The 26,238-nt window shown below is 35.9% G+C and overlaps 1 protein-coding gene across 11 annotated transcripts; it reads left to right on the top strand.

Annotated features, from left to right (window-relative positions):
• Positions 1–203: 203 nt before the first annotated feature.
• C1H18orf54 (chromosome 1 C18orf54 homolog) lies at positions 204–26,238 on the top strand. Of its 11 annotated transcripts, XM_038525950.1 has the most exons (10): positions 243–300; positions 471–565; positions 981–1,100; positions 2,464–2,792; positions 3,826–4,614; positions 5,138–5,288; positions 8,204–8,306; positions 14,723–14,854; positions 16,703–16,773; positions 22,502–23,038. In XM_038525950.1, the coding sequence occupies exons 4-10, from the start codon at positions 2,507–2,509 to the stop codon at positions 22,692–22,694; spliced, it is 1,725 nt and encodes a 574-aa protein (XP_038381878.1). In that variant the 5' UTR covers positions 243–300; positions 471–565; positions 981–1,100; positions 2,464–2,506; the 3' UTR covers positions 22,695–23,038. The 11 variants fall into 11 exon arrangements, 8 of the variants coding, with proteins under 8 accessions (XP_038381880.1, XP_038381877.1, XP_038381878.1 ...); XM_038525949.1 differs by lacking the exon at positions 981–1,100 and having other exon boundaries at positions 238–300; XM_038525951.1 differs by lacking the exon at positions 243–300 and having other exon boundaries at positions 458–565.

Raw genomic sequence — 26,238 nt, 5'->3', positions numbered from 1 at the left:
GCAGCGCAGCCCCGAGACACGGGGCCGGAGCCCCGCCCTCGCCCCGCCCTCGCCCCGCCCACCGAGCTCCACGCATGCGCGCCCGAGCCAGCGCCGTGCTGGCTCCGTTTGAACGCGAGCGCGGGCGTCGCTCCGCTGTGACGGCGGCGCCGGCTGCGAGCGCGGGGGTCCCGGGGGTCCCGGGGGGCCGCGGCGGCGGGGGCGGCGGGGCGTGGTCGCGTGCGCCGTCCGGGGGCAGGCGCGGGCTGCGGTGGGAGTCGCGGACCGGTGCGCTTTTATCCGCTGTGGAGAAGGAAAACGGTGAGCTCGGCGCGGGAGCGGGGGCCCTCAGGTTTGGAGTTTCCGTCAGGGCGGCGGGGGCGGGGGCCATCCCGGGGGGGCGGGGGGCGGGGTGCCCTCGGTGACGGAGGCCGCGGGGGGGGCGCTCTTTCCGGCCTGGTCAGCCGCGGCCTCTTGCTGTGGGAAAGCAGATGTCGGGCCGCGACACGTACCCGCGCAGCTGCCGTTCAGTCCCCGCGGGCTCCGCCCGCTCCTCTGGCGCCGAACGTTCCGTTTTTGGTCAAAGGTAAGTGCAAATTTTTTTTTTTTTCCTCTCCGTTTAACATTTTATTCGTCCCGAGTGATGATTTCCCTCTGGAGACGCGAACGGACGTGTTTGCGGAAGAAATGGGAACATAACGTAGGCGGTGCCTCCACAGGGTCCCGCGGGGGAAGGCCTGGGGCCCCCTGGCGCTTGTCCGAGGGGCGATGCTGCGCGTAGGGGGTTGGTTTTTTTTTTTTTTTTTTTTTTTTTACGATTTTATTTATTCATTCATGAGAGATACACACAGAGAGGCAGAGGGAGAAGCAGGCTCCACGCAGGGGGCCCGACGACCCGGGGTCACGCCCTGGGCCGAAGGGAGGTGCTCGACCCCAGAGCCCCCCAGGCGCCCGCACAGGGTTTCCTTAGACTAGTCATTGTACTTTGGTCTGTTTGGAAGCTTTCAACAGCAACAGAAAAATCCAATTGCGGATTTCCGTTTTTTGCCTCCTGTGAACGAAAATACATTGTCCTCAGCCGCTTGCTAAGATCCGGAATCCAACAGTTTTATCTTTCAGAGGTTTGTTTCTGTTTTTGGAATGCATTGGTGGCCTGTGCCGTGTTGGAATAAGGGGAAAAAATGTTTGGTCAACCAGTATTTACTCCAGAAAATCTAAACGGCGTTAGGGAGAGGGGTCACGAAAGGGCAGGGCTGACTGTCTCGCGGTCCTTTAGAGGGAGCGCCACATCAGGGCGTCGGGGGAAGTCAGGCCGGGTGAGCGCTAACTTCTGGGCTGCTGCTGCTGCTGTCACCTGTCCTGCAAGGGCAGGTGCATGCTCCGAGGCTAAGGCAGGACGAGGTTTTACTCCGTTTTCAAGTGGAAAACTTTCAGTATTTTGGCATCAAACTTAATAGTCACTGAGATTACATTAAACGTTGTTATAACTTAAACATTCCCAAAATTTTATAGCCCAAAGGTAAACGTATTCTTTGTAACATTGTAGGGTGTACTAAGTCCTAGACGTCAGTTTTTTTTAGTACAGAAGATCCATTTCCACTGATTTGATTTTTTTCAAAGTACTGAAGTAGTGCCTGTTCATTCTGTGATTTTTTTTAGTTTTTCAAACATAGAGCCTATTACCATATTAAGGTAGACAGGAATTCTCTCAATTTTAGTAATGGAAAACAGTAAGATGAATATGTTGTCAATTTCCAAACTATGTCTCTTTTAAAAGAGAGGTAGGGTGAATCTAACATAAGTGAAAAAATAGTAAGGGCATTGCCATCAATGAAGGTGAGAAAATGATTAACAGTGTTGTTTTGGGGAAAGAACATGTTGCTGGCTCAATAAACTTGGTAGTTTATCTCTTTGTAATAAGTACTGTAAATTATCTTGTCAAGTTTTCCCTGGATGGGGGGAGGAAGGGTTGGCTAAAGTTACATATTGGCATTTACAGCATTGAAGGTAGATATTCTTCTGTGTTGTTTCCAACACCTCGTTTGATGGCTTTAAAAATTTATTGAGCACCTGCTATCTGTAATGCATGATGGTAGGCTATGAATTGAAAAATATTCTGTATAGGAGAATGTTAGGTATTGTGATGTCATAAAATCTGTCCCCATAAGAAAAGACTGTACATCAGTAGTTTTTAGGACTTAAAAATAATGATTACTCTTCCCTTGGTACTATTCTCAGATAATTATGTATATAAAATTCTAGGCACATAACAGGTACTCAATAACTATTTCTAAATCAGTGATGAAGGAATTCACAATAATTACAATAATAGAAAATGTATAATGTGCATTGCCTAAAAAGGATAATAGAAATGAATTTTATTCTTTAAAGTATATTATAAAAGATTTACGTATTTAGTAATTTTTCTTTATAAGACTATTACTCCTTTTAATGGAATCTTAACCTTTTGTTTTTCTGTTACAGTTTTTAAGAGAAATGAATAGAAATAACCCATTTTGAAGAAGCCATGGCAAAATCAATTCCAAAACACAGAGTTTGTTCTCGAGAATCTTCAGTATCTTCTCTGTTAGCAAGTTGCAGCCTGAGTGGTAGTAATTCCTCTAACTCTGATGGCTCTTTTCAGTATAAGAATAAACTGTATCGTTCTGCATCTCAGGCTCTGCAGGCCTACATTGATGATTTTGATTCAAGCCACCAAATGTATCCTGGTGCAAGCACGGGAAAGGTTAATGCTGGTAGATGTTCTGCTCATGTGCCAGAATTCTCCAACTGTATTTATAAAGCAAACCATGGTATGCTGTTAATTGTGTGTGTTTTCCACTGATTTAAAGCATTTGAGGGATGTATTGTAGCCTTGAAAAACTAGATAACTTTTTTTCTTCCTTCGGGGTAAAAAAAAAAAAAAAAAACTTTCATAATATTGAGGTCTGGATACTTTTCTTAAATGATTCTGTAATTCTCTGGTTCTCAGGAATTTTCAGCTAACATCTTCTTGTGACCTTGGAGGGGAAGCTGATGAATGTAACTGATAGTAGCAAGTGGTTGATCCTAAACCCTTAAGCCATTTTATCATAGCATAATGGAAAGAGCATTGACTTGGTGGTTCTAGGTTTCATTAACCAGCTTGGTAACTATACAGAGCTCAGTCTTTCTGAATTCATGCTTAGTCAATCCCAGTTGACAGAATAAGACCCTGTCAGTCTTCCTGATGTGTATTCTGTGGGACAGTACTATACTGTGTTAAGAGTTTCTCCTTGATAAGGCTTTCACAGAGACCAGTTCGGAGACTATATTTGTTGATGACCTAGTTAACACTTTACTGAGTACTTACAGGATGGCCCTAGTATGGAAAAAATTTGCATTCCACTCTTAGAAGTATGTGGACAGTATATTCCAGAAGAGTGTTAGAATGGCTGTTCTCTCAGTGTTAGTGTTGTTGCAGGGTTAGTAGGCAGATTATTTTTCCACCTAGTTTAATAGCATATTTTTCTCCTATGTTGCAGCCAGTGTTGAGTGACCAATATTAATGTGAATGTATTTGTGCATCAGGTATGTCTGGATTTAAAAAGTTGAAGAAGCAATAAAGAACACAGGAAAATTTGGAGACAAAAGTCTAGAACTTAAAACAAATTAGATGTGAGAAAAAAAGCATTGTATTCCATCAACCTATACCTTTTATACTTTTAATCAAAGCTTTAATGAAGATAAGGGAAAGCAGCAGAAATGATTCTTAAATTCTTCATTCTATCTACTGTTGAATATTATTAAGTATTGTTATAGGAGTGTGATATAGGAAAATAAGCAGAATTATGCTTTGTTTTTCAGCTTTTGAAAATCTTGATCCCAAAAAAAGCTCTTCATCCTTATTTTGTAGAAGAAAGACTATTAATGACATAGACTCCATTAGCCTAACAACTGATGATCTATTAAAACTTCCAGCGGATGGATCATTTTCTTTCACTAACATTGGATTAAGTCACCGAATTAGCAAGAAAAACAAGAAGTGCATTGGAAGACTGAGTTCATGGGATACTGAAAAGAAACAAAATTTTCAAGAACCTTCCACTCCTTTGTGCAAGGATAACGTAATTACTCCTGTTATATATACAAATATAAATGGAAGGCATCGTGGTAGGCTAAAAAACCCAAAACTTGTGAATAAGACTAATAAATGCATTTCAGAACCATCTTTATCGTTTTCCAAGAAATTGTCTTTCAAGGACAGTGCAGAACACAGTTGTGAAAAGAATTACCCAAGATGGCTCACTAGCCAGAAATCTGACCTTAATGTTTCAGGAATAACTAGTCTACCTGACTTCACATACCCAGTCTGGCTCCATCATCAAGACTTGCTACCTGATACAAAGAGTCAAAGGATTTCTAAAATATTTAAAGAAGAACAGTGTTCCCCTAGGCATAGTTACCAGGCACAAAGAACTTCTCGACTTATGAATAAATTAGATTGTTTTGAATATTCTTTTGAACCCTCAAACATTTCAGATTCCTTGAGTGATGATAAAGGATTAATTAATGAATGTAAATGTGATTCTGAACATAGCCACTGTCAGTGTGAGAATCCAGTTCTCCCAGGACCAACCAAAAAGCCCTTCAGTGGTAATTGTTTTGTTTTTAAGAACCAAACTGCTGTAAATTTGACTTCATGTCTAGGAGATGCTTTTCTTTTTTTTTTTTTTTTTTTTTTTTAATTTTTTTTGAGATTTGATTTATTTGATAGCACAAACGGGGAGCAGTGGGAAGAGGGAGAGGGAAAAGCAGGCTTCCTGCTGAGCTGAGCAGAGAGCCCAACACTGGGCTCAGTCCCAGGACCCTGGGATCATGACTTGAGCCAAAGGCAGAACCTAACCAACTAAGTCACCCAGGTGCCCCTCATCTAGGAGCTTTTATGTTATATTCTTGATATAGTGATCAGATGATAAATCTTTTGAACACTTACAGTCTTCATTTATGTAGCATTTTGTGCCTAGGAAATGTCTTTTCTCCCCCTTCTTTGAAATGTTCTAAAAAAGTTGTTACAGTTATGTATGTATTCCAAATTATCTGAATTCTTATTTGTTGCCTTTGAGATTTTGCTGTGCTTTGCATTTATTTTTTTTCTTAATTCAATCTTTTACATTAGGTGACAAGATTGAATTGCTTATCCTGAAGGCCAAGAGAAATCTAGAGCATTGTAGTGAAGAGTTACCGAAGTCTACAAAAAAGGATGATAGTCCTTGTTCGTTAGATAAACTTGAAGCAGAAAGATCATGGGAAAATATTCCTGTTACTTTGTACGTAAGTTACAATGGAAAAACTCTTAGTTTTCCAAATGAAAAATGTCATGTGAACAGTTGATTTATTTTTTAAGTAACTCAATGATAATTAACCATGATAATGACATGTTAATTGTACAGAACATTGCTTTTTGTTTCTTTAAATTGCATTTTTCAGTTGTTACCACAAGATGGTGTACTGTTTCATAACCTTAGGCACATTGTATAACCTTTGTTTTTTTTTTTTTTTTTACGTTTCTTGTGTTGAATTGTAAAATATTGATTTATGTTTAATACGAGGAATCATAGCCAAAACCAACTATTTTGCAGATTGAGGAGTGTTGTGAAATTCTTGTTATTTTCTTTTTACTGTAAGTTTTTTTCTCCCTCTATATTCTCTCCATATATAGAGCTATGCAATTATCCAGTTCTTTACATTTTACTTTCCCTTAGTTGTCATTTTCCTTAAACGGTGGTGTGTTTTTTGGTGTGGTATAAATTTTTGTAGTTTCTAAGATTGTTTTCATTCGTGTGTTTAGCCTTTTGTGATACAGTTTCCAAGAATAATTTAAACACTGTTTACCTAAATACCTTTGAATATGAGTATGGAGTAAGAATTGAGCTTAGGTAGGAAAGCTTTTTTTCTTAGTGATATTATTATGTCTGAACTCATCAGCAGTGCATTCTTGGTGACCCTATATCCTGCCTTAGGCTCAGGTAATTTCTCATCTTCTGTTGGCTAAACTTTGGTTCTCTTGTAGTCTGTTATAGACAGAATCTGTTAATTTCTGGATCCATTTTTTTTTTAATATTTTATTTATTCATGAGAGAGACACAGAGAGAAAGGCAGAGACACAGGCAGAGGGAGAAGCAGGCTCCATATAAGGACCCTGATGCGGGACTCAATCCCGGGACTCCAGGATCATGCCCTGGGCCAAAGGCAGGCACTAACCACTGAGCCAGCCAGGGATTCCCCTCTGGATCTATTCTTGATCACTTCTCAGTTGAACATCTTATTTTTCTGAATGTGGACGCTGACTATAGTTCTGGTTTAGAGTCCCAGCTCTGTGAGTTCTTTGCTGACACCTTATACAAGTTACACTTCTGCTGTTTTACAAATTACTACTGTTTTGTACAGATTCTACTTTGTACAAGTTACTTCTACCTTGTATAAGACCTTATAATAAGTTCTTCTACTTGGGGTTGCTTTGAGGATTCGTTTGATTAGAAAATATATATAAGGTACTTAGGACAATTTTTGACTTCTGATGAGCTCTCATAATTATTAACAGTGATGATGATTATCCAGAATATTTTTTCTATATTTAGCTTCATTTTTCAATTGTTGGTTTGATAGTATCTTTATTCACTTAATTCTTTTTTTTTTTATTAATTCTTAAACTTTTTTTCTAATTTCTTATTTTCTGGTCAGTTGGTCTTTGTAAAGTACCGTAACTGTAATGCTTTGCTTTCACTTGCAACCAAAATGAGTGAGCAAGTAGTATAAGAAGTGTTTAAGAGTAAAATTTTTGAATGCATCTAGTGTGTTATGTAATTAGATATATAATTTACGCTTGTATAATTATTATCACAATCATTGGTTTGGCCCAGGACCTTGTATATAGAAGTTGACGTCTGGAAGATTGAATTCATATTGTGGTGGATATGTTTGTACATAAAATGAATGATAGATTGTGAGAAGAAGGAATAGATCTGACAAGTTCCATGTGATGTTGACAACTTATTGATAATCTATCATCAAAACAAAAATTGACTAGGAAGTACTCAAGGTAGTATACTAGAAGGTAGAACACAATCAGATAATTACTTTTTTGTTTGACATTTTTATAATGGAACATTTCAAAGAAATACAAAAGTAGAAGAATAGTATAATGAATCCCCTTGTACCCCACACTCCTCTTTAGTAATCCAATAAATGCTTTTTGATGGTAGCGGATGGATGTGCAAACTCCTTTGGTAAAGAATGGGCGAAAAGACTACTTGGGAGCAAGAAAAGCTCATAGTAAGTTACAAATCAAATGAGTCAATAATGAACTAGTGTTAATTATTAAGAAAAATTCAGAATTGTGACATTTAAATGTTATAGAAAGATTCTTCGATATCTGAGTAACTTGGGTTAGAAATACATTTTGTGTTGATATATAAATAAGAGAATGAGTTTGTGTGTTCTCTGTGACTAATAGAATTCGTTTGGGGAAAATTCTGACTTTTGCTGGGTTTGCCCTTTGTTCTGCTATCCCTTGAAACATCAAGAACTAATATTTGTTGAGCATCTATTATATGTTCCAGGTACATAGAGTTACTTTATATAGTACTTCTGCGAGATAAGTGGACCACAAATGTAAAACTGAAATTTAGATAAATAAGTTATATATAGTCACATAGTGCATGGGATTGGGATTTGAACTCAGGAATTTTAATTTGAAAATCGATCTTTTTCCACTGTAATCTGTCATCTATGTTAATACCAGTTCTGAAGGGCAAGTCCTATTGCTTTGACATGGAAGAGCACGTAACTGCTATTCGAATAGAAACTCCTATATTTGTGGGGGGTTTTATTATAAATGGGTAACTGTGTTAATTTGGAAAAATGTACTGCTTATTTAAAACAAGCTTTTGGAGTGTACCCTATAGTTGAAGGCTTATTTGTTTCATTTAAGACTGATGTTTTTACTTTATTCACAGTTTTTTCTTAAAGCTTTAAAGGAGAAACAAGGAGATAGGGAGGGTTAGATTCTGGTATCAGTTTAGGGAGAAGACGAAGGAATTACCAAGCAAAATCAATATGAATCATATCTATAATGATTGTTTCTTGGTGACTGTTTGTGTTTAAATGATAAGCATTCAATTATACACTAATTTTTACAAATTGGGAACTTGATTACTATCTTGTATCCTTAAATCCTATTTAGCAAATCTCCTGTTCCTGTTAACTCTGATGATAGTCCTCAACAAACTTCACAAGCAAAGTGTGCTAACGGGTTCCTTGAAGATTTTTTAAATGATGATAATCAGGTGGGTGAAGTTAAATCTTTTAAACTTATTAAAAGAGGACTTTTTTAACTTCTTAAAAAGGATTTATGACTAATATACAGATTTCAATTTCTAAGATGTTGAAACAAAAAAATGCTTCAAATTCCCTTTTGGGGCAGCCTGGGTGGCTCAGCGGTTTAGCATCTGCCTTCAGTCCAGGGCCTGATTCTGGAGACTCGGGATCGAGTCCCACATCGGGCTCCCTGCATGGAGCCTGCTTCTCCCTCTGCCTATGTCTCTGCCTCTCTTTCTCTCTGTGTCTCTCATGAATAAATAAAATCTTTAAAACAAACAAACACAAATTCCCTTTTGTTCAACACAATTGCATAAAACCGTTGCTCCTAGAATTATTGATGATTTTGTTTTAAGTATTCTTAAATAGAGGGACCTGGGATTGAACTCTACAGAGAGCTTAAATTATCGTGTTTTTTTTTTGTTTTGTTTTTTTGGGGTAGTGTACAAAGCATATCATTATAGAGTATGTTCTATTTTCCCATACAATGGTTGATTATTGAGAGTTGTGTTTCTAACTTTAGAAAATTATAAATTTCTATAATTTAAAATTGAAAAATTATCATCCAGTTTTGCAAAATCAGCATATGTGCTTGCAGTAACCCTAAAGTAAAGTATAAGAGTTTATATGTACATATAAGAAATTGTGTATCATTTAATATAGAAATATAGCCATGGCTGTTAAATACTAGATCATTCTTTTGAGGTCTTAAAATGTGGAAGATTTGAGAGGTTGAACACTCAGCAATTAGCTGCAAAATTGAATAAAATAAATTCCTCCTGTGAAATTTATTAGAGAAAGTAGCGGCTGTCAGAATGTTTGACCTTAAAACTTTGTGTAAGGTACTATTACAGATATTGAGTAAGTAAAGCTTAATTATCAAATATTTCTTCGGCAAATATTTGAGTACTAAACACTTTTTTAAGAATTGTATTTCTACTAGTAAATAAGAGGGAGGAAATCCTTGGATTTTTTATTCCAATTAGACAAAGTAAAAAAAATAGTATGTGATATATAAGGGAGTACTGCAAGTGTGAAGAAAAATTAGTTGAGATAGAAAAATGAGGTATAATTTTAGTTAGGGTAGTTAGGAATGACCTATCTAATGAGGTGATATTTGAGCAAAAACCTAAAATGAGTGAATAAACCAAATATACATGGGGAAATAACTTTACATTTAGAGGTAATAGTGCAGAAACCCCAAGGCAGAATTACATTTGGCATGTTCAAAAGAATGTAGGGTAGCTCAATCAGAATGAACAAGGAAAAGGATGATAAGAGGTAAGATGGGAAAAAAAAAAAAAAAAAGTAAGATGGAGAGGTAACCAGGAACCAGATGGATCATGTAGGGTCTTAAAAGTGATAGAATGAAGATTTTATGTTATATTTAGGTGAGATGAGAAGCCACTGGAGGGTTTTGAGTGGAAGAATGAAACAATCAGATCTACATTTTAAACTATAAAATGACAGCTATATGGAGGGAGCATAGACTTAGAACTGGTGAAGGAGCAGGGAACCCAATTAGGAAACTTTTGTCATCTTTCTGGATAGGATTGGCTTAGGGTGGGTACATTGGAGGTAGTCAGAAACGAGTAGACTTGGCATGTATTTTGAAGGTAGACCTAGTAGGATGGAGATAGAATTCAAAGAATGAATCCGAGATACTTGAGTCAAGGAGCTAAAAGATTGGGTGAGGAACAAATTTAATTAAAGAAAGAAATTAATTTAATTAAAGAAAACTGGTAGAGGAACAAATTTGGGGAAGTTCTTTTAAGTTGAGATGGATGAGTGTAAAAGATTAACCAGCTGGTCCCTTTTCCCCTGCCAAGACATACATAATCTCATTACCAGGGTGTTTTTGTTTTGTTTTGTTTTTAATAATTTTTAAAGATGTGTAGAAAGTTCTTGTCACCTTTTTTCAGATTCCCTAATATTATCATATACCATAGTATAATGACCAGTAACAAGGATTAACGTAGGTACAATTCTGCTACCTTACACTAATTTGACTAGTTTTTCTACCAATGTCCTGTTCCAAGATCCAACATTGTGTTTAGTTGTCATGTCTCTTTAATCTACTTTAGTCTGTGACAATTCTTCAGTCTTTCCTTATCTGTCATGACCTTGACACTGTGTAAGAGTACTGGTCAGTTGGTTTTGTATAGTTCCTTAATTTGGGTTTTCTCATGATTAGAGTGAGGTTATGCTTTTGACAAGAATGCAACAGATCATGCTATGCCCTTTTCAGTTCATCATAACCAAAGGTTCACGATATATTGATATCATTGATTTATTGTATGTGTCTTAGTCGGGCTACTGTATAAAATACACTATACTGCAATAAATATGCAACAGACCTGGTTGCTTAAACAACAGACATTTATCTCTCACAGTTTTGGAGGCTGAGGAGTCCAAGATCAAGGTGTCTGGTGAGGTCCTGCTTTCTAGTTTGCAGATGGCCATCTTCTCCATATGATCTCCCATGGCAGAGAACAGGGAGGAAGCAAGCTCTCCTGTGTCTCTTATGAGGGCACTGATTGCATTCAGAAGGCCTCCACCCTTGTGACCTAATTACCTCACAAAAGTCCTTTCTTCAGATACCATCACATTGGGATTAGTCTTCAACATAAGAATTTTAGGGGAACACAAACATTCAGTCCATAACAGTATGTTAATGTAATAATATATGAAGTTATAACGTGTTAATACTTGTGATGTTAACCTTGAACACTTGGTGTCTACTGGCTGTCTCTTTACTAAATTACAGTTTCCTCTTGTCATTAATAAATATGGGGAGATACTTTGACACTGCAAATAATCTCAAAATTTCAGTCACCAATGTTACCATCCATTGGTGGATTTTCTTTTCTTTTACATTAATTGAAGTTCTTATAGAATGAAGAACTGTTCCTTCTCCCCATTTATTTATAAATTAAATTATTTATATTGGTAGGGACTCATAGATTCTATATTTAGATTCTAAGTTTTTAATGCAATATTGTTATTTCCTTGCTCAAATTGTTACAGTTTAGGCCATAAGGAGTTCCTTCAGGTGGTCCCTGTGTCCCTTTGACATATCCTCATCTTTTTTTTGAGCACTTCTCTGTGGAGCCATCTAGAAACTAAGATCCAGCCACTAGTTATGCTTATTGCTACTAGACTTTCTCATCAGGCAGATCTAGGAAACGTGTGTTTACTAATCCACACATATCTGTATATATGTATATTTTATACGTGTGTATAAAATCATGAGTTCATACTGATACCTCTGACTCCACTCCAGTCCTACAGGGTTTGTTTTAGCCTTTCCTGTTCCTTATTTGTATCTTCTTTCCACTGGTGAGAATCCCTACTACTACCCATAATCCCTTAACTGTTTGTTTATTTTAGCATATACATAGTTTGACAAATGTTACTCCATATGCCTGTAAGAAACAAATTTACTACCGATATCATATTATTTATATATAATTCTTTTGATCTTGGCCTTAAAATATCCAAAGTACTGCTTTCAAAAGTTACTTTGGTTAATTATTTTCTTCCCAACCCCTTCAGTTGTGGTTGTGGTCATGTTGTTCAATTTTAATACTGTCAGGTGGTTCACTTTTATGGTATATATTGGGCTTAAACCACATTCTATTTGGTTTAAATTATTTGCTTTTTTAATATGTGAAACATTATTGTAGTTCTGAGATAGCTATACAAAAAGATACACTCCAAGACATTCACTACCAGGTTTCAGTGATGAGTCTCAGGACAAATTCTATCAGACATTCAGACATACCAACATTTATTAAAAATTCATTAGTGAATGGCCCAGACAGTTCATATAATCTTTTTTTTTTTTTAGTTTTCTTTTTTGGAACTCTGATCACTACTATGCATGAAAAATTCACTCCTGGGTGGCTCAGCGGTTGAGCATCTGCCTTTGATTCAGTGTGATCCTGGGATCCGGAATTGGGCCCCACATCGGGCTTCCTGCATGGATGGAGCCTGCTTCTCCCTCTGCCTATGTCTCTGCCTCTCATTTGTCTCTCTCATGAATAAATAAATAACTCTTTAAAAAAGAAAAAAAAAAGGGAAAGAAAAATTCACTCCAGAAGCAGGCTTTTGTAGCCCTTATGGTTGGCATCAGGTGACTAGAAATTCTTCTAAGTCAGTGGCTGGATGGAGGTAATTTAGAGATAATGCTTCAGGTGCTGTCTGCAAGGGTTAGAGTCAGGAGTATAAGGCTAATTGGATCTTTTTTTTTTTTAATGTATTTATTTTTATTTGGTTGGGGGAGGATGGGGCAGAGGAAGAGGGAAAAAAGAGAATCCCAAGCAGACTTCCCAACTCGGAGCTTGATCCTACGACCCAGAGGCCAAAACCAAGAGTCAGATGGTCAACCAACTGAGCCACCCAGGTGCCTGAGGCTAATTGGATCCTTAAGCCTTGTTATTTTTCTTTATTTTACAAAATTTGGTGAAATATATACAACATAATACTTGTTCTTTTAACCATTTTTAAATATACAGTTCTATGCAGTAAGTACCTTCACATCCTTCACATTGTTGTACAGCCATCACCACTATCTATTTCTAGAACTTTTTCATGTTCCCCAACTGAAACTACCTATTCAGTACTAACACGCCATTCCCGTTCTGCCCACGTCTGGCTAGCACCATTCTATTTTCTGTCTCTGAATTTGACTACTCTAGAAACCTTATGTGTTTTGGTCTACTATGGTAAAAAAACATACCATAGGCTCGGTGGCTTAAACAATAGAAATTTATTTCTCATAATTCTGAAGGCTGAGGAATCTAAGATCAAGGTACTGGCTGGTTCTGTTCCTGTTGAAGGCTCTCTTCCTTGCTTACAGATAGCTGCCTTCTCACAGTGTCCTCACATGGCCTTTTGAGTTCTCGGGTGTCTCTTATCAGAAGGACACTAATCCTGTAGTGTTAGGGCCCCACCCTCATGACCTCATTTAACCTTAGTTACCTCACAGTCCTTTCTCCAAATAGAGCTGCTTTTGAGGTTAGGGCTTCAACATGAATTTTTTATGGTGGTTAGGAGCACAGTTCAATCAATAGTATCATACAGGAAGAATCTTGCAATATTTTTCCTTTTGTGACTGGCTTATTTTGCTTTGCCTGATGTCTTGAGGTCCATCCATGTCGTATCATATGTCAAAATTTCCTTCCTTCCTTAGACTGAATAATACTTCATTGTTTGTACCATGTTTTGTTTACCCATTCATCTGTGATGGATACTTGGGCTGGTTCTGCCTTTTGGCTATTGTGAATAATACTATTATAAATATGAGTGTACAATAATCTGTTTGAGTCTCAGTTTTTACTTTTTCTAGGTATATAACCAGAAGGGGATCATGTGGTAATTCTGTTTAATTTTTTGAGGAATTGCCATACTATTTTCCATAGCTGCTGCACCATTTTACATTTCTACATCCCATTTCTTATACTCTATTCATGTAACTGTGGAGAGTGTGCTTAACTTTGAATCTCTTCACCAATGAGAGCCTATTTCTAATATTTTTTGTGCTTGTCAACAGCTTAAAGTTTAAATACTATGTATATTATATTGTCTATGCTGAAATCTGTTGTGTGGCTTTTTTGCCACTATGTGGATAGTTATCAGGATACAGCACTCATTTGGAAGATGTAAAAATAATAGGTTGGTAAGAAGACTTTAGAAAAGAAGTTTTAAAATATCCCTTATAGATTCTCTTATGTAGTGCCCTTCTTGGACACAGATAAGATCAGTGATAATTAAAGTATAAGTATTTTTTAGGTAGCAAGGAATGTGTGGCCAATGAATAGGTGAAAAACTAGCATTCTCTGTGAAAACATACTGCATTTAGAGAATGCTATATTTGAAATTCTAGTCATTGTTCAGCTGATAACCAGCTTCATTTACATACCCAAAAAGAAAATGTCAGCCTACCTGAGCCCTGAGGACTTTTTAGCTCTAAAAATCTATGATTTTAAATGTCTAAGTGAATGCATTGCAAATGTGAAGATGTACTGTACTGTTCATTGAAAAGAGCGGAGACTAGGGCAGCCCGGGTGGCTCCGTGGTTTAATGCCGCCTTCAGCCCAGGGCCTGATCCTGGGGTTCCGGGATCGAGTCCCGCATCAGGCTCCCAGCATGGAGCCTGCTTCTCCCTCTGCCTGTGTCTCTGCCTCTCTCTCTCTCTCTCTCTCTCTCCATGTCTCTCAATAAATAAAATTTAAAAATACTGAAGGGTTATTACTCTTTTATATATATATATATATATATATATATATATATATATATATATGTGTGTGTGTGTGTGTGTGTATGTGTGTAACATTTTCCTCCGTGAATTGCTTGGTTAATGATTCATCTATTTTAACCTCAGAGTTGTACCCTTTCTGGAGGGAAACATCATGGTCCTGTTGAAGCCTTAAAACAAATGTTATTTAATCTTCAAGCAGTACAGGAAAGTTTTAATCAGAATAAAACAGCAGAACTGAGAGAAGAGATTAATCAAGTAAGTACAAACTTGATTTATGAATTGAAATCTGGGAATGTGACTTGAGATCTATGTAGATATAAGATTTCTTCCTAGATCTTTTTCGGCTTGACTTTTAGTTTTATGTTAATAAGCATGCCACATAACATATTGTAGAGTTGTACTATTGTTATTTTTTCAGAAGGTAACTTATCCAGATTTAATACTATTAGATTTCTGCAGTTGTGTGTATCCCTGAATGGATTGTTCTATTTGGTTTATGGTTGTAAATACAACATCTTATGTAGATACAATAGTGTTACAACTGTAGTATGAAAGAATTGTAGGTGTTGTTTTTTAATGCCCTACAAAATTATCTGTATAAATCCGACTTTTTGCATTTATGTTTGGAGATGCCTGGAAAATCTTTTCAACCTTAGACTTCTCCACATAACCTTTGTCTTCTTGAAATTTCGTTTTGCTACTTAGTTTGGTACTTATAGTTGATGTAAATTTTTATTTTAAAACCATTGGAGGAACACCCGGGTGGCTCAGTGGTTGAGCATCTGCCTCTGGCTCAGGACGTGTCCCTGGAGTCCCGGGATGGAGCCCTGCATCGGGCTCCCCGGAGGGAGCCTGCTTCTCCCTCTGCCTGTGTCTCTGCCTCTCTTTCTCTGTGTCTGTCAGGAATAAATAAATAAAATCTTAAAAAAAAAAAAAATTTTTTTTTAAAAACATCGTTTTTTTGGTGTATTTCCTAGGAAGTTAGAAATCGCATTGTGCATTGGGCTGCTGTTCTGTAGGGATTGAATTTTCTTCATAATAGTATACTGTTTACAGAGAATTTATATTCTCCCAAATCTGATTGTGAATTCTAATTTTGCTACTTAATTAGCAAGTACAGTATTTGTACAAATCACTTAACCTCTTGAGTTCCAGCTTCCTCTTCTGTAAAATGAGGTTGAGAAGATAAATTGAGATAAACTATATGAAGTACTATCATAGTACTTGGCACCAGATAAAAACTTAATAGCTGGTAAATAATAAATATTTTTATTGTCATTTGGTTACTCTTATTCAGTAGAGCTTTATGAAATTCAGTTTTAATTACCAATAAATGGATCAGCTCTTGGGAACTGTCACACTCTGAATTTATTTCTTAATTTTTCTCTATACATTTTAATGATTATTATATTAACATACAGAGTGTATCCCATCCTTTTTCAGACCTTGTTGAGACATAATCTTGTTCTTACAGTTATAATTTCAAGTCAAGGTTTTATTTATATTGGACATATATTTAGAAGCATATGTGAAAGATGAATCTAGGGACGCCTGAGTAGCCTAGCAGTTGAGCATCTGCTTTGGCTCAGGGCGTGATCCCCGGTCCAGGGATCAAGTACTGCATCGAGTTCCCTGCAGGGAGTCTGCTTCTCCCTTTGCCTATGTCTCTGCCTGTCTTGTGTGTCTCTCATGAATAAATAAATAAAATTAAAAAAAAAAAAGAAAGAAAAAAAAAGATGAACCTAAGCAGTAGTTAGATTTTTAGAATAAAGAGAAATATATATATTTTTAAAGACTTTATTTGAGAGAGATAACAGAACATAAGCCAAGGGGGTAAGCCAGGAGCCTGATGTAGGGGTTAATCCCAGGACCCTGGGATTATGACCTGAGCTAAAAGCAAATGTTTAACCAACTGAGCCACCCAGGCACCCCTAGAATAAAAAAAATATTTAATACTTTACTGAAAATTATTTGCTAGACTTACTTCCTTGGAAATGCAGACAATGTTTTTTATTCTTATTATTCACATATTAAATAGGATTTTAATTTTATAGTTATTTAATACTTTCAATATCTTGTTATATTTGGTGTTTTGAATAATAGGTTTCAGAAGACAATTTCTCTAAATTGCAGTTGAAGGAAAGTATGGTTCCTATTACTAGGTCACTTCAAAAGTAAGTATTCTCTACTAATTTCTGAATATCTATGGATACAAATCCATTTTAGCCATTCTTTTGAAATCAGAAGATTATAGGAGGATTTAAATAGTTCTAAGAGTAGATATACTTGGTATATTTAAGCTTCATGGAACATATTGTTTAATCCTGAAGTTTCCTGTTGTACTATTTCCTATTAAAATGTTCTTAGAACCTAATGAGATAACCTTAGACACCTAAGTATAATGGATGTGAGTGGCTTAAAAGAGTTCTCTTCTCATTTCTGACTAAATTTGGGATAATATCGGTATAGATATCATGGAAGAACAACTTGTTCATGAAATATGTTTTTATGTATTTCCTTGAATAAATACAGTAATCATAAATGTGTCATTGTTTGACATATCTCCACAGAAACCTCAAGTGGACATAATGTTCTGGATATAAAGATAGGTCTAAATACTGTAAGGGTGTTGATCAACCTTTTTCCTTAGTTACATTATCTTAAGTAAAAATATGGAGACTAATACATATATTTCCTATGGTCATGGTGTTGGCAGAGGAAATGGTCTTTATTTATGGGTTTGGTTGTGTGAATATGCAGTACCCTCAGAAGATGGAATACTGAACTTTAAGACATGCTAAGATTGAAATTTTTTACTTTAGTAACATCATTTCACTTGGCTATAAGTGGGGCTACACATTATCTTTTTGTCCTTTCAGAATTTGCTGAGGATTTGGTTTTCTCAGGAAGTGGTGGAAAAGTGAAACACTAGACATGTAAACTTAGGACTCTAATTGCCATGATATGTATGCGTATGTGTGTGTATACACACACGCACACACGTATTTTTTTGTTTCCATAGTTTAAAAATATATGTATGTATGATTTTTCCCCCTCTACTTATAATTTTCTGGGTAGAAGTAATACCTCTTTCTTTATAGCTTGCCATAGTACTTGGATATAGTGTCCCTATCTAGGAGTCAGTGAATAATGATAATAACTAACATTTATTGAACACTTACCAGGTGTCAGTGTTCTTAGTGCTTTTGAATGTAATTCATGTGATCTTTACAACTCTATGAAGTTAAGTACTATTACTATTTTTTTTTTTAATTAGGTAATAAAGATCAAGTATCAAAGTACCTTGTCCATGGTCACATAGCTGGTAAGAGGTAGAGGTAGGATTCAGATCAGATAGATAGTCTGATTTTAAAGCCTGTGTTCCTAACACTCTTCTTATTAATGATAGTGGTGCATTATCTATTTAGACTGATGCAAGGGCCTCAATTGATTATCTAGGATAAAGACTTCATTATGCTTTGAAATTTAAAGTAGATGACCTCAAGCTTATCATGTACCTTAAAAGCATTTTTTTAATTAAAAAAAATTTTTTTTTTTTTAAGATTTTATCTACTTACTTGAGAGAGATTACAAGAGAGTACAAGCAGTGGGGGAGGAGAGTTAGAGGGGGGAAAGAGAAGCAGATTCCCTGCTGAATAGGAGTCCAGTGCCAGGCTTGATCCTGGGACCCTGGGATCATGACCTGAGCTGAAGGCAGATGGTTAGCCAACTGAGCCACCCAGGTGCCCCTCTTAAGAACATTAATTTTGAATGTGGGTCACAGACTTAAATGTAGTTTTCTATGTTAAAGTATGTAGCCTGGAAGATGTTTTTCTTGGTGAAGATGAATACTGCGTCATAAGTAGTTAAATGAGCACAAAAATTGATACTAATTGTAGGTGCTTTTACTAATACCTAAATTTTTTTAGTAGTACCAGCTTTTTTCTAGCTTAGATAATAATCTTGCTTACATATAGAATGCAATTTTCAGAGAGAGTAAGATTTATGTTTTGTTAGATGGATTTTAGCTGTTGATTTTGTTGGATTAGCTGGGGCAATCTTAATTTGGCTTTTACTTACATTTCAGAAGTATTATCAGTAAGGCATTTATACTGTTAGGAAGTAAGTTTAAACTTTTAGAAGTATGTTAGTATATGTTTTCATTATTTATAACATAGATATTTTTTATTTTTTTATTTTTATTTTCTTAAAGATTTACTTATTCATGAGAGACACACAGAGAGAGAGAGGAACAGACACAGGCAGAGGGAGAAGCAGGCTCCACGCAGGGAGCCCGACGTGGGAGTGGGACTTGATCCCGGGTCTCCAGGACCACACCCCAGGCCGAAGGTGGCGCTAAACCACTGAGCCACCTGGGCTGCCCATAATCTGTAGATTTTAAGGACAATTTGAAATTCAAATTGTTCTGGTTAGGTTTATGGTCTTTTCATAATTCAAAATAAACATTTTTTTCAAAGGTTGCAGATTGGGCAGCCCGGGTGGCTCAGCAGTTTAGCACCACCTTCAGCCCAGGGCTTAATCCTGGAGACCTGGGTTCAAGTTCCACGTTGGGCTCCCCACATGGAGCCTGCTTGTCTCTCTGCCTGTGTCTCTGCCTCTTTCTCTGTGTCTCTCATGAATAAGTAAATCTTTAAAAAAAAAAAAGTTGCAGATTGTATTTTGGGTGGTTTAATGACTTTTCCTAGGATGAAAGTCCTATTGTATCTTCCCCACCTCTCAAATAACAATTTTTGTTTTTAACAGTTTGATTGCTAACCAGTTTTAAAATGTCTTTCATTAGCCTTAGTAAATGCTAAGCTCTTACAGTATAGGTTCTATTTACTCTGTTTGCCACTCAGTTTTCTTGTGTTCTTCCATTAGAATTACCACTTTCACTGGACCTGAACCTGAAGTGTAAATGATTGAGTAGCTTAAAATGTGGGGTTTTTTTTCCAGAGGGATTTTGCTTTTAGGGGATCCCTGGGTGGCGCAGCGGTTTAGCGCCTGCCTTTGGCCCAGGGCATGATCCTGGAGACCCAGGATCGAATCCCACGTCGGGCTCCCGGTGCATGGAGCCTGCTTCTCCCTCTGCCTATGTCTCTGCCTCTCTCTCTCTCTCTCTCTCTCTCTGTGTGACTATCATAAATAAATAAATAATTAATTAAGGATTTTGCTTTTAGTAGGAACCTAAATTGTAATTGTTTTGTATCCCTAGAATTCTTAGCTTTTCTTATGCATTTACATATTAGGAACTCAATAAAAACTTACTAACTGAAACCTCCATAAGAATAATTTGCCATCTTAGCAAATGAAAAACTAGTTTTTGAGCAGGGGCTTTTTCTAGAATCTTATCTGTCATGTAAGCCACCAGTCACTCTACCCAGGCTTTGAAGAATGAGCAATAGTATATTTATATTGCTCATATGCTATAAAGGTGAGCAGCAGGAGATGATTGCAAAATCATCAATCATCCAAAAGTAATTTGTATTGGCTTTGGAATATATTGGAATTCTAATTTGGAAATGAATGTGTAAGATTTTATAGTTCTTAGTATTAAAGGCCATGCTGTGCAGACTTAATGATAGCTGGAAAGTCCTGTTTCTCAGTTCTCTTGCTAAATTTTCTGGTCTTTGTTCTATACTAGAGATAGAATTACCTCTCAGATTTGTAAAACATCCTTGAGCAAAGATTTTTCTTTTATTCTGATGTTCTTTACTAAGACCAAGGGAATGGTCGGCAGTTTGCTGAGTTGTTGCTGGGTACGAGGCTGAATATAGGCCAGTAAACAGTATTTAACAACAGCCAGTATAGCCATACTAATAGGAGGTTTGGCACAGAATATCAGTAAGATAAAATATAGTTAAGTTGCCTCATTTACTCAATCCATTATTGAATTTCTGTGAATGGATTTCTATTTATTCTAATGTTCATTGATAGATACATTCTTACAATAAGACGAAGTTTTTTTTTATTTTAGTTTTTAAGGTGGATTGTTCAGCGTTGTATGTAACATAATTCTTAAATTGATATTTTCCCCATTAGTTTGCTTTTTTACTTTATAGAAAAGAAACTCAAGAATGATTTCCTTCTATAATTTTATCCTGTGCTTGTCCCTACACATAATAGCAAATCACTTTTGATAGCCTCTTCTCTAAGTAGATTGTCTTATTCTTAGCAAGGCGGATAAAGGTTAAATGAAAGGAACTGCTAGCTGATTGTGTAGCCGAGGTACAGAGACTGAAGAGTTCACATTTCTACTTAGGTTTTTTATTCATTCCCATCATACTACACCCCTCTTTTTCCTTACCATCGTTCTTATTTTTCCCTAATGTTGGCTCTTAAAGACATAAAATAGGACTAGAAAGGAAACTAGTTATATTGAGTTATAGTTATGAAAATATCAGAATGAATTTCTAATTAGTAATATGTGCTTCTTTACTAATCCATTTAAATAAGACATTTAAGAGGCGCCTGGGTGACTCAGTCAGTGAGTATCTGCTTTCAGCTCAGGTCATGATCTCGGGATCCTGGATCAAGCCCCAGAGTGAGGCTCCCTGCTCAGTGGGGAGTCTGCCTCCCTTTACCTCTCCCTCTGTTTGTGTTCTCTCTCTGAACAAATTAATAAATAAAATCTTTAAATAAAATAGGACATTTAAAAGGTAAATTAAAATTTATTTTGTAAAAACATATTAGAATGAAGACCTCTTAGATAATTTGAATAAAAGTGTTAAACCATCCTGTGGTCTTTTATTTACCTTTCACATACTGATCAGCAAACAGAGAAGGGGACGAGGTATTGGAAAGCTTCAGTGTCTCAGTCACCAGTGACACTTTGCTGTTTGGTGGATGAACAGCAAGGCTCAAAGTTGTCTAATATGTCATATGAACTTTTGGACTGTAGGCATTTATGTCATATGTCAGAAGTTTTGGACTGTTGGCAGAAAGACTACGTATGTTCTAGCAATGGGGTTAATAATTTAGTTTTCTAACTATTATATGTAACTGTTGTAATTTTGAAGTGATAAATATAAAAGATATTTTGAGATCTATGCAATGACCACAATGTGATTGAAAATATCTCGGATTTCTATGTCATATGAGGTCACAGATTTTGGTCTGTTGCTTGCATTCATAATGGAAAGAAATGCTAATTACAGATAGCATTTAGTGAAAATAGAGATGAGGAATTCCCCCCCCCATCCAATTTCATAATCCCTCTAAATCCATGGATCTCTGGCCCTCAGAGTTGTAAACATTGAGATAAGACTCTAGCTGTTTGCCCCTTGCTTTTTCCTTCCTCCCTTCCCCTTGCCTCTCCTCTCCCTCTCCCCTTTTCCCCCTTTTTTAAGATTCACCCAGTGTGGGGCTTGAACTCACAACCCTGAAATCAAGGGTCTCATGTTCCACTGACCAAGCCAGCCATGTGCCCCTTTGTTTTGAATTCATAGGTTGCTATAAATAATAAGCCTAAAAAGAAAAATATAGATCTGAGTCCAAAGTATATTCACAAATTATATTCTTTCTCATAAATGTGTGTCTCGAGAAAGAAAATATTTTTTTAGATAAAAAGTACTATAGGATATAGAAATGATAATCTCTGATTGCATAGTAACTTTGGGTAAGTTATTGTAATCTAATGAAGATGACCATCTCAAAAATTAACTAGAGTTGCCAAAAAGGGTGGCAAAATCCAGTTTCTTAATACATTTGAGTAAAAGTGTCCAAGAAGTAGAGTACAGGGAAACAGATATAATGCAATAAATAACAGTACTAGTTTCTTGCATCTGTATATCCTGGGTAAAGTGGAAGATTCATCTTATTTAAAATACATTTACCAAACCTCCCTTAGAGACTGTAGAAGAGGGTATTGTAGTTACCACCTTTTTATTTTAATTTTTAAAGATTTTATTTATTCGTGAGAGACAGGCAGAGACCTAGGCAGAGGGAGAAGCAGGCTCCATGCAGGGAGCCCGACGCAGAACTCGATCTCAGGACTCCAGGATCATGCCCTGGGCCAAAGGCAGACGCTAAACCGCTCAGCCACCCAGGGATCCCAGCCACCTTTCAACTCAACTTAGAAATTACTAACAGATGACTGTACATCATAATTGTTAATATTATTTGTTTTTGTTGGTCTCATTTATCAGACATCTGAAAAATGGTTGATTAACAGATTTTCTGATAAATCAGGTCCTTAAGGATCTGAATGAATGGTAGGTGAGAGGAAAAAGGAAGAATATTTTTAGAGGAAGACTGGAAAGCTAAGGGCCTTCACTTTTCTAATGGTTTGTTTGGGGATAATTAAGTTTTCTTCATTGAGACCTGACCTATAATCTTAGTTTTGTTTTAGAGAAAAAAACCAGGTTGTTGGTATAGTACCACATAATTGTCATTTGTTTCCCCTCATGCTCAATAAAAATGAGTTTTCCTCAACTGTAACTGATTCTTCAGTGCTTTTTTTAAATTTTAGCTATCCTGAATATACATCTTAATGAAAATACTTTGTTAAATGATATAAACAGTATTCCAAAAGAAAAAGGTATAATTTCACAGAGCTGTTGTGAAAATGACATGAAAAAAATGTTAAGTGTTATACAAATAAAACCTATCATTAAACTTTTTGGCAAACTTTCAAAGAAAAACCTCTTACCTGTCAAAAGTATATTTTTTAAAGTAAATGTTTAATTAAATGAATTATTTTAGCCCTCAGTTATTTAAATCTCAAAGTTTTATAAAGAAAAATTATAAATGTCTGATACTAATTTTATATTCATTTCTGTACTACTTTTAAAGTTAAACAATATAATCACCATTTGTTGCTGTCTGCATTGTCTGTTCAGTCCTTAATATTGCTTTATAATGTGTTTTATACTTTTTAATGAAGGGCTTTGCACCATTTATCTCGCCTGCGAGACCTGGTTGATGATACCAGTGGGAAACAGTCACCGAAAATGTGAAGAGGAAAATAAAACAGTCCAACCAATAAATAGTCACCACAGAACAAAGATGTATTTTTTTTCCTAGTGCTTAAACTGATAAATTATAAGCCATATATTATTCTGTGATTGGTTCAAGTATTATATATTTTTAAAAAAAACAAACTTGAAAACATACATAGGTTTTGTGACCTATCTTCATTTTATGCCAAAATACCAGAATGTGAACTGGAAGGACCCACACTGTGTCCTGCAGTCGGACTTTGGTTTTCAGGCCAGCACATATCCAATATTCAGAGATGGATGATGTCTGTTATTGAAGCGTATGTGGACTTAATCTTGAGCATCTTCATCATTTTATCATCTGGTTCTGGATTATTGAGCAACTCTTCCTGGTTTCTGTCCAAAATCTCTTAAGTAGACCTTTTTATACAATTAGCATCTACTTTTAAGTAGGTTAAAGGAGTATCAAAATTGTTATGGTGTATCTTATGCATGTGGAAGTATGTTACTCTTAATTTTTATAAATACTTAATATAGTTTTTGCAAATAAGAATGGGGTGGTGCAGAGCTAAAAGATATGTCTTATGTTGTGAAATCCAAGAGAAAACCTTACTTAATTAATGCTTTGATTTTGAATCTATGTAAGATAATTTTGATACTACTGGTCAGTTTATAAAACATTTTTGGGGAGTATATTTGAGAATTTAATATTTTGATACTATATTATTTCCCACATTTTAGTTTTGGGGTTAGCTCCAACTAGTAAAAGTTACGAGATCAGTGCCTAATCTCTTTATGCAATTTTTTAAGTAAACTTAAAATGAATGTAAAATCCAAAAGCAACTGTATTACAAAGCTGTTTTGTAAGAGCTGAACTTTCTTTAAAGCAATCTGTAAAGTTTGTCTCTAGCTGGAACTGAGCAGAGTTCTGTAATTTTACATTTTCTACCGATTAAACATCTAATAAGCAAGAAAGCATCTTTGTCAACGAAACTAGGAATTAAATCATAACGCATGTTTAAAAAGCCCGATGAAATGAAAAAAATTGTATGCATACAAACAGTACAAATTAACACTGCCCAAATTATAGCATCTTTGCTAGGTAGCTTTACTGTCAAATAGGAATTTCTAAGTACATTGTGTTGAAGAATTTTTTCCCCCCAAATTGAAAGCATTATTTAAGACTTTTGCTATAAACTTAGATGTCAAAAACTGTATAGAGTGAACTCTGTTATTTTTTCTTGGCCAGTGAGTCAGAATTCCCACTATACAGTTGTTTTTACCCAGTTTGAGAGTCACTTGCCATTAAGTTTTGTTTACTCTGTGGAGGTATTTTTGCCACTAACATTTTATTTTCTGATTATTGCCTTCTACTTCAAAACACAGTTTGCATGTAATCGAACATGGTATTACTCGGATGATGAAAGTATGGCTGGCTGTTAAAAATGCGGATTTTAAGTGGGTGAATATGAGGTGGATCTTAGTTGATCATATTCCTTCCAGGCCTTGCCAGATCCACCGTTAGACAAATTCTGTAGAAGACAGGGAAGGTGACTACATCAGATAATTAACTTCTATTTGCATATATGTTGATCAGACCTAGTATTTAGTACGCCTGAAAAGCATTTCTGAAGGATTATGCTATACTGACTGTCAGGCTGTTCATGGATTTGGTTAGTGCTGTCATTTCCAAGAAAATGTCTCCAATGCTAAATAAGATAAGCCACCTAAATTTTTATATTTATAACTAATATTCTAAGAAACTTGATTATACTTAAAGGAGTATTTTTCCTGTTGTGTTAAATATGGAAGCCTAGTCATTTACCTTAAAAGGGAATTAACTTTATTAAAATGATTAATTCCAACTTTTTTAAAAAAGAAATGTATAGGAGAGTCAACTAAGAACAATCTAAATGATAAATGATCATGAAATTCTCTAAAGAATTAGTTACATGTTAAATATTTAAGTATTTTTTAGTGTGAGTTATCCAGAGGTAAAAGGGTGACAACTGTATGAGACTGCTGAGCTGTAAATTAAAAGCAGACAGAACAATTACAGGTTTTAAAAATTGGAGTGGGAATATAAATTTTTATCAATCCATTACTTTTAGGTATATTTAAAAGTGTTAGAAAAAGAATTTTAATAAGATTTCAGATTTTTAGCTGAGTATGAAAAAAATTTAACAATCCTAATTCCAAAATTTTTTTGGGATAAAAGTGTAATAAGTCTATGAAGACTTAAAACTCAACTGTATATTATTGTCCTAGGAACTTTACTTTCAGTATTTCTGTGTTGGCACATTCCAGCTTCATATGGAGATTTCTGACCAAATCGAGGAACACTATCTTGGGTTTGTTTGGGTTATATGTCTCTCTAGTTTTGTTATTTCTTATTTAAAGTTATAAATGTGGATTTTTTTTTTTTGGTATTCTGTTTAATGTTTAGGGTAACATTATATACAATTCTACAAAAATATTTTTTAAAGAAACATCATGAAAGATATTCCCCCTTAAGTTTCAAACACATGGAATCACTCATAGATTTGAATTTTTGTTTCATCCTTCCTGTTCCAAAGTTCACTGTGTCTCAAAAACTGTTTGGTGGAAGTGCTATCGAGAAGTGAACGTGCCAAAAGGCAAGTATTATGAAAAGAGACAGCAAAAAGCCAATAAAATTGATAATTTCTGAGCAGCAAGTTT

The sequence above is a fragment of the Canis lupus genome, chromosome 1 (genome assembly GCF_011100685.1).
Source record: "Canis lupus familiaris isolate Mischka breed German Shepherd chromosome 1, alternate assembly UU_Cfam_GSD_1.0, whole genome shotgun sequence".
Lineage (NCBI taxonomy): Eukaryota > Metazoa > Chordata > Mammalia > Carnivora > Canidae > Canis > Canis lupus.
This window is presented reverse-complemented; position numbering and strand designations above follow the sequence as displayed.

Coding starts and splice junctions, on each gene's coding strand:
- C1H18orf54 (XM_038525952.1), top strand. CDS start 2,507: ATGGCAAAATCAATTCCAAAACACAGAGTTTGTTCTCGAGAATCTTCA. Junction 2,793..3,825: donor TATTTATAAAGCAAACCATG/GTATGCTGTTAA, acceptor TTTGTTTTTCAG/CTTTTGAAAATCTTGATCCC. Junction 4,615..5,137: donor AACCAAAAAGCCCTTCAGTG/GTAATTGTTTTG, acceptor CTTTTACATTAG/GTGACAAGATTGAATTGCTT.